Source organism: Lithobates pipiens, unplaced genomic scaffold (assembly GCF_037356315.1).
Source record: "Lithobates pipiens isolate NorthernLeopardFrog02 unplaced genomic scaffold, aLitPip1_a1.2 Scaffold_18, whole genome shotgun sequence".
NCBI classification, from domain to species: domain Eukaryota; kingdom Metazoa; phylum Chordata; class Amphibia; order Anura; family Ranidae; genus Lithobates; species Lithobates pipiens.
In genome coordinates, this window is record NW_027507758.1 from 448,007,872 (window position 1) to 448,022,635 (window position 14,764).

Below are 14,764 nucleotides of genomic sequence, written 5' to 3' on the forward strand. Positions count from 1 at the left end.
TAAGCATGGGTATGGAGTGTATGGCAGAGTAGCGCTGAAGGCTTGGTTTGTCCGAAGATAAGTGCGCACGGCTTATTACCTGCAATGTAAGGTGGCCATTATCTGCCCGGTGGATCGGTGGTGTGTGCTTGAACGTGTTCGGCCAGATGATCGTTGGTGGAGTGGTGAGCTGTAAAATTTCAGTTTTTCATGGCAGCAGTGTTTATGTGTTTTTTTCTACCCGTTTCTCGTTCATATGCCCAGCTGGTTCTTGTGCATAGGCGCTGATGCTTCCGCGTTCCAGCAGCCTTTCTCCGCCTGTTTTCCGGGTCCAGCGCTGCGTTCTGCACATGCGCGGACCCAATCCAAAGCGAGGCTTGGTTCCCGCGCATTCGCGCGGGCATCTCGCGTCTGACGTCGCTGAGGACGTCATGAGCGCCATATTTAAAACACAGTGAGAGCTGTCAGAACTTGGGAATGATTGCAGGAAATTCAGCGACTTCCCGGGGCCATTCTCTGGTTGGTGTAAGGTAGGTTATGATCTGCTCTGATGTATTGTTGATATATAAATGATAAATGGATGACGTCCAGGTTAACCTTCCTCAGCTGGGTCAGCACTCCATCTCTTAGCGGTGTTTCCAAGATAATAATCTGTTCAGTGGTCTCGATATGAAGCACTCATAAGTATGTAGCCCAGGCAGTTCTACTGCATCCCACAGGCTCCTCGCATGATCCAGGTAGTTGGGAAAGGTTTTGGTGTGATGTTGTGCTGAATAGCTCTACATTCAGGAAAACCAGGAAGTAGTCAGCTCCATGCTGGCCAGCTTGAACCGGAAGCGGAAATGACATCACCCGCAGGGGGTGGGAGGAAGGGGTCAGAACTGTCTCTGTGGAATGAAAGGCTACGTCATCCATTTATCATTTATATATGCTTCATTCCATATATTTTCTGGTAAGCGCATTCAACATATGGTGACGGGTATCTCACGCGCCTTGGAAAGTGTTGAACCACTGTGGTGCTGTCAATTAAGAACACTTATGTCCGTTATTTGGATTCACCTGTGAACTTTTCTTAAATTGGACTTTTTATTTTTATTTTATGCCATTTTTGGCTTTTTTGGTCATCTCCACATTTTTTGAAGTCTATTGCTTAATTGTACTAGTCTTTATTTTTTAATTTGAATTTATATTATATATGTAGGGGAGGGTTGGCGCGGCTTTGTATATTCTTTATTACTGTTGGGTGCCATATCACATTTATTGCTGCTGCCTATTTTTGTTAGTTTCGTTAATTTTACACTATTTATCCTAGCGCAGTTTACATTTTTTCTATTCTGATGTATTGTTGCTCCTGTGTTTTGTGTGGCTGCTTATGAGGGTCTATTGTTGTTACAGTCAGCGATCTTTAGTCATGGATGCCTCACTGCCTACTAGTGACCTGCCCGCTTGTAACAGGTATGTACATGGCTGGATTGCTGTGTATATGTGGAGTATTCTTTAGCATTTGATACCAGCTGGTCTGTGTCTTTCTCTCCCTTTTGTATATTTCCTTATAGCCCTTCTAGGTCCAAACCGCATTACAGTGCGCATAGTCGCAGTGGATCGTCAAAATCGCACCACCGTAAATCATCGTCAAAGTCTGGTTACCATAGGTCTTCCAGATCTGAACAACGCAGTGGTCACTCGCACTCAAGCAGAGGACCAGATAATTTATGTTGGGGCTGTAAGATGCCCATCCAATCAGACAAATCGCTCTGTGATCATTGCTTTTCTAAAGTCGCAGATGAAAGAGATGGTGCGGATCAACGCTTGGAATCTATGGTGAGAAGGGTGGTAAAGGAATCCCTGCAGCAGAGGGAAGCTCATCACTCTATGGAATCCCCTTCAGACCCATTATGTCCTTCAGGAGGTGAAGGGCTCTTACAACAGACTGGGGAATCTTCTCAACCAAGCCACCACTCTGTTCTCTTGTCTGACAGCGATTCGGATCCAGAGAATCCAGGAGTAGGATTTGATTACGCTTTAGTACCTGCTCTAGTCAAGGCAGTGAAAGAAGCTTTAAAATGGGAAGAACCCACTACTTCCCCCCTCCCCAAACAAAGAAAGTTTTTCAAACAACTCAAAAAGGAACGGCAATATTTTCCTTTCCTATCTGAATTGGGAGAAATCATTACTGAAGAGTGGAGCAAGATTGATAGGAAGAGCTCCATGCAATCAAAAGTGTCTAAACTGTACCCCTTTAAGGAGGATGATGTGAAGCACCTTGAATCAGCTCCTCTGGTAGATGCAGCACTTATGCGTTTAGTCAAATACGTGACTCTCCCTTTGGAAGACACGGTATCTTTTAAAGATCCGTTAGAGAGAAGAATTGACTCAGATCTGAAAAGAATTTATCGGACTTCAGGGATGGCTTGTAAACCAACTTTGGCTTTAGCCGCAGTCTCAAAGGCTATTGAAACATGGGCCGACAACGTTGAGGAGTTCTTGAGAGGTATCTCGGTGAATACGGCTAAAGACTCTCCCATTCAGGAGATCAGAATGGCATCAGCCTTTTTGGGGGATGCATCTATTGACATTACCCGCCTTCTGTCTCGGGCTATGTTGGCAGCAGTCTCGGCACGCCGTGCTTTGTGGCTCCGTCCTTGGTTGGCGGATCCAACATCTAAGCAGGCATGGTGTCGTATACCATTTGAGGGAACCTCCTTATTTGGTAATAAACTAGATAGCGCCATATCCCGGGCCACGGGTGGGAGGTCTGGGTTCCTCTCTCAAGACAGACGTCTTCAAAACCAAAAACGTATTTTTCCAAGAAGGCAGACCTCGGATCGCGCTAGAGAAGCGCACAGTTATAGACCCGGCCGGGAGTTCTCTAGATCTTGGAGGTCCAGACAATCCTCCCTTAAGAAAACCTCAAAGGGGGGTTCCGCAGGTAACCAAGATTCTACTAAATCTTTTTGAAATTGGGCCCGCTCAAACATGTCAGGTGGGGGCTCGCCTTCTTCACTACCGACGTCCAGGTTAACCTTCCTCAGCGGCCTCAATTCAAGATTATTGGACCGTCAAGACGGTTTCCTCGGGTCACAAGTGGACTTTCATCAACACTCCGAGGTTAAGGTTCATTCCCACAACAATTCCAGGCTCAGAGGAAAAGAAACAGGTCCTATTGACCTACGTAAGTTGTTTACTGGATCAAGGCGCAGCCGTGCCCGTGCCGGAAGACGAACGTGGCGAAGGCATGTATTCTCCTCTGTTTATGGTTCAGAAAAGAAATGGCGAATGGAGGCCGGTGATAGATTTGACCCACCTCAATTCCTTCATTCGCAAGGAAAAGTTCAAGATGGAATCTCTTCTTACAATCCAACAGTCGGTGCATCTGGGGGATTGGTTAATCTCAATTGATTTGAAGGAAGCATACTTTCACGTGCCAGTAGCAAGGGATTTCCAGCAGTTTCTCCGTTTCGCAGTTGGCGAGCAACACCTCCAGTATACCTGTCTCCCATTCGGGTTGACAACATCTCCTCAGGTCTTCTCCAAGGTACTCCTAGCGATAGTAGCTCTTTTACGAGTCAAAGGAGTTAGTCTCCATCATTATCTGGACGATTTGCTCCTATTATCTCAGGACAGAGATCAAATTCTGGAACACAAGAGTTTAGTCATCTCCACTCTGCAGACGTTTGGTTGGCTCCTGAACCTGGAGAAGAGCCATCTGGTTTCAACTCAAGTTATCGTGTTTCTAGGGGCTCAGTTTGACACATTATCTCCCTACCGGAGGAGAAAATCAGTGTGATCCGAGACAGGATTCACACGGCTAGGGAATCATCTCATCTTTCGGCTCTACAATGTTTGAAGGTGATTGGCACAATGACAGCCACCATCCCTATGGTGAAGTGGGCCCAGTGGCACACTCGTCCCTTCCAGAAAGGGTTTCTGCAACAGTAGGACTCGTCCAGTCAAACACAACGCATACTCCTTACACCAGCGATGAGGATGTCTCTCCTCTGGTGGCTTCAAGGGAAGAATCTACGCAACCATCATTCGATAGTCCCCATTTCCTGGGTAATAGTAACTTCAGATGCCAGCAACAAAGGTTGGGGCGCTCATTGCCTTACGGAAGTAGCTCAAGGAAGGTGGTCGTTCCCGTCGCTGTGTGTGGTCTCCAACATCCTGGAGTTGAGAGCAGCCTTTCAAGCGCTCATAGCATTTCGCCATCTGGTGGCAGGGTCGTCAGTAATGTTAAGATTGGACAACACAACTGCGGTGGCCTATATAAAGAAACAAGGAGGGACTCGCAGTTGGTCTCTATTACGAGAAGTAGAACCGATAATGAGCTGGGCTCAGAAGAATGTGGTCAACATTTCTGCTGTATACATCCCAAGGGTCCAGAATGTTCAAGCAGATTTTCTGTCACGGGTCAGAATAGACAACAACGAGTGGTCCCTTCACAGGAATGTCTTCGAGTGGCTTCTGACTCTGGGAGTATCTCCAGAGGTCGATCTGTTCGCTTCACCGTACAATCGCAAGATGCACAGATTCTACTCGAGGTTCAGGGATCCTCAGGCGTTCGGGACAGATGCTCTCACGGACTGTTGGAAGTTTCAGAGGGCCTATGCCTTCCCTCCAGTTCCTGTAATCCTACAGTTTCTTCGGAGGCTCAGAGGGGAGAAGGCGGAGATCATTGCGATAATACCATTCTGGCCCAACAGGCCTTGGTTTCCTCTGCTGTTGCTTCTCAGCTATCAGGATTCAGTTCCCCTGCCTCTCAGGCCAGATCTACTGTCCCAGGGCACACTATTACACCCGTGCCCATCCTGTCTACACCTCAGGGCGTGGTTCTTGAGAGGGGAAGGCTAGAAGCTCTGGGTTGCCCAGAAGAAGCGATTCCAACCCTTCTTAGTGCCAGACGGAAGAGTACCAATAAAGTATACAAATGCATATGGGCCAGGTTTATGGTCCACATGTCTTCTAGGTCAAATTCATATAATTCTCCGGCAGTTCAAGATATCTTGTCCTTCCTTCAGTCAGGGTTAGACTTGTCTCTGGCAGTTAGTTCTTTAAGAGTACAAGTTTCAGCCATTTCAGCCTTTACAGGAGTTTCGTGGGCGAATCATACCTTAATACGACAATTCTTTAAAGGAGCCATCAGGCTTAGGCCTCAAAAAAGGCCCAGGTTTCCCAAATGGGACCTTCCTTTAGTACTGGACTTTCTTTCTGATCTTGGAAGAAGTTTGGACGCTCCCCTGTCTTTAGGAGATCTCACTATCAAGACTGTGTTTTTGGTGGCAATAACTTCAGCCAAAAGAGTGTTGGAAATTAGGAATCTTGGGTCTGTGGAACCATTTCTAACCTTCTTTCTGGACAGAGTGGTCCTGATCCCTATGCTTGGGTCAAATCCAAAAGTTACATCAATATTTCATGAAAATCAGGAGATTGTGCTACCTACGTTTAGAATGTCAGACAACCAAGAGATTCACCCCTTGGATGTTGGTCGCATCTTGAAGCAATACTTGGACGCTACAGCCTCGTTCAGACGAACAGACTTTTTTTGTCCTTCCCCATGGCAAAAATAAAGGGATGCGAGCATCAGTAAGATCAATCTCATCTTGGGTGGTCCAAACGATTCAAAGGGCATACAAGGCAAAGGGCATGGTTCCTCCCGAGGCAGTGACGGCTCATTCAACTCGGGGCATCTCGACCTCTTGGGCAGCAGTTCGACATGTTGCACCAGAAGTGATCTGTAGAGCAGCTTCCTGGTCTTCAATTAATACTTTTGTTTCCCATTATTGTGTAGAGCCAGCTGCGCTTTCTTCTGTTAATTTTGGTTTACAAGTATTGTCAGTGGACAATGAAAAATAAAATTCTAGTTTCTTTGCCCAACATTTTTAGCCCACCCGGGTGTGTTTGGCGAGTTATTTCCCACACGTATGCTGCCATGGAGCCTGTCAGGAAAATGGAAAATTTATATCAAATACTTACCGTAATTTTCCTTTCCTGATGGGCTCCATGGCAGCAGGAGTTCCCTCCCAAATGTTGGAGTAGGCTAGTTACGGAACACGGATAGCAGCTTGGAGCAAAGATTTATGGGAGTAGGGGTCCTATTGGGTAATTATGGAGGCGGGGCTAACCCACACGTATGCTGCCATGGAGCCCATCAGGAAAGGAAAATTACGGTAAGTATTTGATATAAATTTTCCATTTTCTAGGGCAGTGGTCCCCAAACTGCCACCCGGGGGCAATATGCAGCCCTTTACACCCTCTGGTTCACCTTTATCCGGCCCTTGGACTACTTTCCCTCTCATGGACACCCATTGCTGTCAAACAGCAGGGCACTATTTTTCCCATTGACACCAACCATGGGGCACTATTCCTCTCACTCACACCAACCATGGGGAGCTATCCCTCTCACTGACACCAACAATGGGGAGCTATCCCTCTCACTGACACCAACAATGGGGAGCCATCCCTCTCACTGACACCAACAATGGGGCATTATTCCCCCCCACTGATACCAATGATACACACTAATTCTGCCACCGACACCAATGACGGGGCACTATTCCTCCCACTGATACCAATGATGGGGCACTATTCCTCACACTGGCAGCAATATTTCTCTTGCTGACACTGAAGAGTGGGCACTATACCTCCCACTGATATTAATGATGGGGCACTATTCCTTTCACTGATACCAAAGACGCATTGTTTACTCCCACTGACCCAGGACAATTCTTATTCCCAATGGCCACAGTCTGGCACCACTAAAGTCTCCAGAACAGTAAACTGGCCCTTTGTTTAGAAAGTTTGAAGACCCCTGTTCGAGGGTAACCCCTGTCCACTTTAAGCTGGCTGCATACACAAGCCCACACAAGCACATCTCAACCGATTGTCACATCAGCTGTTAGTGATGGTTTCCCTGATTGGCTGGGTTTTCTCCTTGCATGACTCAGATTTAGGCATTTGTCTTTCAGATACCTCCTTATCACTAGATCGGTTAGTGATTTCTGGCCACCCTTCAATTGGAGTGCTTTTCAACATTTTTGTATTCTTCAGTAGATGAGAATAAAAATACGATTTTTGGACCTACCATAAAAATCTTTTTCTTGGAATCTTTTGCTGGGTCACAAAAAAAATAAAAAATTATGATGTGTAAACGAGGGGGTATACTGCATTCAACTACAGTGAAACCTTGATTGGAGAGCATCTTGCAAGAAAAACTACATTTTTAAATACATTTTGTCTTGATATACAAGTAGCGTCATGTCACAACTTGTCAACAACACCTTGACCAAAATGTATTAGAGTTTATGGCACCCCAAAACATTTTGTGACATACAAGTATACTATGCCATTTTGTTTAAGCCAAATCTAGCCAGTCTCTTTTTAGTACTTCTCAATTAATCCAATTTACCTAGCCATCATTCCAGTTTCCCTTCTGTCTTTTTCATTCTACCCACCCCCAAGCATGAAAGCAGATCCTCTTTGGATATACAGCATGGTGTGCCTGTAGCTCCCATAGTCAAAGCAGCTGCCACGCTCCCCTGGCCCTACTGTTTTGATTGACCGTGCAAAAAGAACAGTTGCATGTGGCTGGGTGCAGTACACAGATTATGAGTGCTGCAAGAGTCCAGGAACAGCACCCAGAGGAATGATTTCCTCCAGATCACTGGGATGAAGCTTAAAATGTGAGTAGGGTGACTATTTACAGTGAAGGTAAGATTGTGGGGTTACTGCTGCTAGCCTTCAGGGAAAAGTGATTCACAGGTCTGCCAGGAACTGAAAATACTCCAATATCCGACATCAGATGCCATGTATGCAACAAAATGTCTTCTCCTCTGTTATTTACTTATATGTCATCAATGCCCACCTCCTTAGCAAACTAACCTTAAAAAATAAAAAAAATTAGATCAGATCTAAGCTATGCTTAGGCTTTTTGTTCCCTTAACCTCCTCCAGCATTTATAAGTCATATTTACGTAATATGAACATGTCATCAATTCAGCACTGCACTTCGGCTATCACCTTTAGTAAACATTAAGGAGGGGGAGGGGGGGGAAGACCTAGGAAGTACAATCAGCAAATACTGACACACTCCCGTTTCATCCTACAATACAGTGCAAGCAGCTCTCAATTAGTCACCACCATTATTGCATGTGTGCTGAGAAGTTGATTGGAAAACAAGTGCAGTGGTTAGGCTGGCCATACATTATACAATTTTCTTCTATAGATTTCCTTTAGATTTACCAAAACCATATAATATGAGGTCAAATCTGAACACTTTCAGTTTGTGTGCAATCAGGTAGGCCCTTGTACTACACAGTTGAAGGTAAAGCTAAAGGAAATTGAATAAGAAAAAAAAAAAAAATTGTATGGTGTATGGCCAGCTTTACTTTGCAAATCAGTAGAAGCATTCTGAAGGGAAAGCCGGTATTAGGCACTACAATGGCAGGCAACGTGTTTATGAGCGAAAGGGGCTTGTTGGATACTACTTGTTTAATGTAAATGGATACCTAGCTTTTCTTATATTAAAGGTACAATTTTCCTGACACAGTTCTTCGTTCTGTTTTTTTTAAATATTGCCTGGACCAGTTGGATCCTTTCTGATCCTGTGAGGAGCTGTGTGATGTCTTAACCTTTGATGAGCTTCAGGTCATGTCCAGGATTTCAGCTGCATTTCCCCTGGTTTCCAGCCTGGTGTCTACACTTGAATTTATTTGTTCAAATAATATGTCACCAGCAACACTTAAGCTTAGTATATGCGGGCCAAATGTCGTGCGGCATCAGCCAGTTCAATAGAAACAGGCGACAATTGACAGAGCGTGACCTAAAAAGGTCTGACGATCACTGAAATCACTGATCGGAGTGTTCTAGCGTGGGGGGCGCCCCTCTGTCAGAACACAATAGCACAGCGGGGGAGATCGCTGTGCCAACATTGCATGGTTAGTATAGCAGCTCCTCAGGAGGTGCCAGTTTTTTTTCGTTCAGCCCTACTGGGTTCAACGAAAAAAACATTCTTTGGGTGTATGAGGCTTTAGTCCAGGTTCAAACTGCTCTGACATGAAAGTTGTGTGCCTTCCCATCCGACTTTGACCTGCAACTTCAGCCTGATTTTGATCTGACTTAACGTGACTTTTTACACTCTATGGCACTGAAGTCATATCAAAGTCGGAACAAAATAGTGCAGGAACCTTTTCTAAAGTCAGACAGACTTGCGTAGGATCGGTTAAGACAGTTCTCATAGGGAAACATTGAATTTCACATGTCATTCAACTTGTGCTCTCACAAGGCGGATCCCATGTTGCCCCAGTATTAACTGGACTTTAGGGCTGGATTTACTAAAACTAGAGAGTGAAAAATAGGATGCAGCTGTGCATGGTAGCCAATCAGCTTCTAAATTCAGCTTTTTCAATTAAGTTTTGACAAAAAAAATAAAAATAAAATGGGAAGCGGATTGGTTTCTATGCAGATCTGCACCAGATTTTACACTCTCCAAGTTTTAATAAATTATCCTTTTAGTATCACCCCATACCACAACTGTTCTTTGTATTAGGAGCACCACTTATCTATTTTTCCTGTTTAAAAGAGCATTGTTTTCTTATAAAGCCCAGTGAAGCTTAAACACACAAAAGGAGCGCAGAGACTCCTTCCCCTCATTATCTATTTCTTTCATTGAGTCATTCTTGCAATTGACAAAATATTTAAAAAAAAAAAAAAAAAAAAAAAGAAGAAAAGAAAAAAAGGGCATAGCCAGGAGGTTACACAATTTGTGAACCTTCCAAAGCTACATCTGCAGTCTGCTCACTACACTAGGAATCATCACCACACTAATGTAGTCTTTTTTCCACTTGTGATTAGTCTAAGGTGATGCACAGAGATGAAACATTGTCTTACATAAGTTGTCCCTGTTTATCTGCAGTATTATCTTCTCTACAGCCGTTCAAAGTATAGAATTCGTAAAGCTTGCATGAGCATTCAGAAAGAAGGGCGGAAAGCTGAAGTTACACTCTGCAAAGCTCAGTGAGGAGAGTTCTGAGAGCCGATTAGAGGGAAGAGACACACCCCTTCACACAGCACACAGTAACAGAGCTGAGGCTGTCAATCAGCTGGAGCTCTCCGTCATATTTTTTCTCTTGGCATCAGGAAAACATGTCAGAAGGGACTCAGGTTACTCAATAGCAAAGGAATGAAGCAGCAGAGAGAAATCACACTCAGTGCTCTTAATTGAGACACGTGCACTCTAGAGAGATATGCTTTGCTAATATTTCATGCCTTTTTACAGGGTACTAATAAAATGGGAAAGTCCTCTGCCTATATAAATGGCATCAGAAAGGGAGTCTACAAATGTGTATGTACATAATCATGTCATCAGTGTTGCTGCAGGAAGACTATATAGTGGAAAAATAGCCAAAAGATGTACACCACCCTTTCTCAACCTTTTCAGTACAGAGGAACCCTTGAAATAGTTCTTTGGTCTTGGGGAACCCCTGCTAAAAAAACTGATGATACAATAGTGTGATGGTCAGTGGGAAGAATGGCCCTTACACTTGTGGTCATTGGGAAGAATTACCTCCTTGCAGATAGCTAAAAAGATCAATGGTGTGAGTGGGAACTTATCTGGGAGACAGAAATGTCTCAATGCTGAAGGAACCCCTATCAACCTCTGGAGGAACCCTAGGGTTCCACGGAACCCTGGTTGAGAATCGCTGATGTACACAGTTGATGAATGCTTCATCCCATCACTGTCCAGTTAAACTGTGAAATTTACCTATAAATTAGATGTGAAAGGTTCTGCCTGGATACATGCATACATAATTTTCACTATAAGCATAATACATAACTGCATGTTAAAGCCAACATTTGGGTAACAACAGACTTTTAAAAAATAAGACAACTGACCTTGCTCTTTTTCTTCTTACAGTTTCGAGCTTCTTCAGCAGCTTGGCCTGCAGCCTCATTGAGGTACTTATTGCCCACTTTGCTTTCAAACCATTTTAAGTCAACAAAGACTTCATTGAAGTGCTCTCGGTCAAACTGCAGACATAAAACAAACTATAAGCTAATATGATAGGTTGCAAAAAAAAAAAAGAGACATTAAGGCTACTTTCACACCGAGACACTTTACAGGCTTTAACGCTAAAAATAGTGCCTGCAAAGAGCCTTTAAAGAACATCACCTTTCACACTGGAGCGGTGCACTGGCAGGATGGTAAAAAAGTCCTGCAAGCCGCATCTTTGCAGCACTGTAGGAGTGGTGTATACACCGCTCCTAAAGCGCCACTGCCCATTGATTTCAGTGGGCAGGGGGTGCTTTAGGAGTGGTGGCAAAGCGCTGCTGCTGTAGCGCTTTGCGGGAGGTTTTAAGCCTTTGTTGGTCGCTAGCGGGGGTTAAAAGCTAGCGGATGAAGACCTCCAAAAAACTACTGTAAAGCGCCGCTAAAACTAGCGGCACTTTACCGCCAACGCCCCAGTGTAAAAGTAGCCTAAAACATTGTCTTATGTTTTTTATGTTAAAAATTTAAGCTTTTGCAGCAAAGATCAATTTTTTTTTGCTTTTAGACTTGTGATTGGGGTCATTAAAATGCACAGTTGAGCTTCCATTTAGTGCCCCTCAACCTCCCTCCTACAAGCCGCAAAGGCAGCGAATGGGGGTGTTTACATGCTGCGGGCATGATGCTTTGTTTTGTGCACGTGCTGAAAACTATCGCTTCTGTAAACGTTTAGCAGATAGTAAAGCCCAGCAAACGCGACTTATTCAAGTGAATGGGAAAGCACTGCAAACATCCCGCAAATTAATGCAATGCACAGTCTTTGCATAACATTGGTGTGGAAATTATGGGGTTAAGACATGCAGTGAGGAGGCATCACATCACCAACTCACTGCCTGATAAAGACCTCTGAAAAGTAATCCAAACATGTATCTCTTTTTAGAGGCATGTGGTTTAGATGCAACTATAAGCTTGGTCTTTAGTTCTGTATTGGTAAATGTTACAGGGTGAAAACAAAACAGGTAAAATTGAAATGATTCGCTGCTATGATTTCACATTACTGCTCTCCACTGATGGCTGCAGTTCAATTAAAAGCCGACTCAATTCATCTGCTACCTCATTGTATTTACTGTAAAATCAGCATTATATACTGTATATCTTTACTGTACATGCACATGGACTTTGACAGGTGAAAGGGAGCTCTATCAGGGAGCCGCAGGTACAGGAAGCAGAAGATTTGCGTTTGGGAAATATGTGATATGCGCATCCAGTGTGGGAAAATGTTGGGCGTTTTATAATAAAGCTCTCTTACATTTGCAAACATCCATGTTCATGTACCCTTAATCAAACCCTACACGACCCAAATTAAATTATTATTATCTAGATACACTTACGGCAGAAAGTTTTGTGAGATATTTCTCAAAGTGGACTAGGTTCAAATACCCATTCTCATTAATGTAACCTGGAGGGAGAAATAGAATTCAAGTTAGAATGTTATAATATTATTTTGTATTATTTATTTACAGATCCCTTATGACTTTATATTATCACACAATTACAGGGGAGCAGTTTCATTTATACTCATAATACATACGTACACCCAGTTATATTCATTTTTTCTTTGCCAAACTTACATTTGGAACTGGTCAAATGAGGCTCTTTGGTCACTACAGTAAAACACACTATATAATATTCATTTCACAAAAAAATTCAAAAAGTACAGCAATATCCATGGTTTTAAAAATTCAAACCCTTGATTTCAGCCCTTAAAAAAAAAAAACAAAAAAAAACAAAAAAAAACAGGGTAAACATTAGAAGTTTTTCTTTCGTTAAACCCGGCAGGCTGGGCCTTGATGCCCGATTGACGGAAGATGGTCGAAAAACCGCCTTCTGTAGAACAGACAGCTGTACGCATGTGCCAAAAGTTGAGCGATTCCAAACCAATTACTTTCGGACCCTGTATACCAAGCCTTAGGGCCAATTCATGCCACAGAAACAGTCTGGATGCATTCCAGACCAGTTTCTACATGCATGTTTTTGATGTATTCTTCATGTGTTCCGATGCATTTTTGATGTGTTCCAGTGTTTTCCCCTCTTGTTTTATTTTTCCAAAGTTACCTGTATAATTTTTTGCTGTAAGGCGTTCTTGCATTTTGATGCATTTAGATGTGTTTTGCCATGCTCCAATCCAGTTCCTTGCAGAAAAATTCAGCATGTTCTACTTTTATTGACTGTACTGGAAAGCACTGCAGTGGTGTGAACTTTGCCATTGAAATCCACGTAACCTACTGTGCATGAATTTTTGACGTAGAAAAAGAAAAAAACACACTGGACTGCATGTAGTTGAACCGCCCTTTAGGCATCTCCCTCTCAAACACATTTCTATTGCAAATTGCAGCAGGCTCCATTTGCACCGGGTGGATAATTACATTTGCCTGTGCGCAACTAAATAAGCAGTGTCAGACTGCAATACCAGCTTTTACCACTGTGAGGAAACACTTTTCGCTGCAGGTGTACCAATTTGTAAGGATGAGCTCAGGTGCGTTCACGACTCCACGTGCCCATGCCCGCCAGGAAGCTTACACTCCATAGCACTAATCACAGGTAGTGAGACATTTCCCGATCTGTGCAGACGCGGATCGGGAAAGGTCTCACTGCCTTATATTAGCACTGCCTAGTGTCAGCTTCCTCGTGGGTGGAGGCACGTGGAGTTGCGAACATGCCTGAGCTCATCCTTACAAATTTGTACAAGCAAACTAAAAGCCAGACACCAATCACATTTTTTCTTTTGCCGTTTCTGAAGTGAAGGAGTGGGGAGGTTAGAACATCTGTATAGTTTTGGTGTAGCCTGCATCTCTATAGGGGAGACTTCTCTCACTTCCCACCAAGACAGTAAGTGATGAGAAATCTCTCCACTGGGAACACTGGCTACAAAGAACATCTATCTGGTTATCAGCACTATATGAAACTTTCTATGCTGGACATGACCGATCCCCTCATTTGTGATCCTGCTTTTAGAGGGACAGGAAGGAAAATCTCTTTAACAGGGTCATGAACACCAATTAAAATTTGACAAAAAATATTATACTTTCCAAGTCATTCTGGAAAAAATAAAAATTGTCTGGAAATGCAGGTACAGAATTTAATGCATAATTACATATGTACGCAAGTATGCATATGCCATACCTGTAAGACTGAGGATGTAGAAAATAATTTCAACAGTTGCCCTTACTACCAGTAATCATTGCGGTCTTCCAGGTCCTGTGCCAAGCAGTTGCCCTGCTGCACAGTAACCGCAGAAGGTCACTCGCTCAGCAAAGGCGCCATTCATAGAACACTTTGCCTTTTCTCTTAATGAATACAAGGTGTATTCCGTTTAGGCAAAGTAAAAAAAAAATGCAAGAAGATTTATAAATGGTGCCCATGGGGCGTAATAAACCCCCTGTGGTTACAATGCAGCAGGGCCGCCACCCAGCATAGGTCCCAGAAGACAGTGGCAATCACTGGTAGTAGCGAAAACTACTATCATGATTCTCAATTTCCACAGCGGTCCCACAGGTATGGCATAGGCATATTTGCGTTTGTCTAAGCTGGACCTATGGAACTATGCAATAAAATCGATACTTAGAATTGAATTTGCAAGTACAGAAATATGTAGCTTTCATTACTAGCTTTATTTGTAAAGCTGAACGGAATCCACCCCAGACCCCTTGGGTCTGAAGATCAATTACCAATCATCTGAGGTATTATTAGGCCTTATCCATCCATCTCTTTACAGAGTACTTAAAAGCGGAGGTCCGCCCACTGC

At 43.6% G+C, this 14,764-nt stretch overlaps 1 protein-coding gene across 3 annotated transcripts in view; it reads right to left on the bottom strand.

The window, feature by feature from the left end:
* The window catches only part of XRN1 (5'-3' exoribonuclease 1), a 155,979-nt gene that overhangs the window by 108,136 nt on the left and 33,079 nt on the right, over positions 1 to 14,764 (bottom strand). For all 3 annotated transcript variants that reach the window (XM_077488212.1, XM_077488211.1, XM_077488210.1), the window contains exons 9-10: positions 12,351 to 12,418; positions 10,869 to 11,003 (exon numbers count right to left, since the gene is read on the bottom strand). In XM_077488212.1, coding sequence (XP_077344338.1) covers positions 10,869 to 11,003; positions 12,351 to 12,418 — 203 coding nt within the window. The remainder of the gene's footprint in view (positions 1 to 10,868; positions 11,004 to 12,350; positions 12,419 to 14,764) is intronic.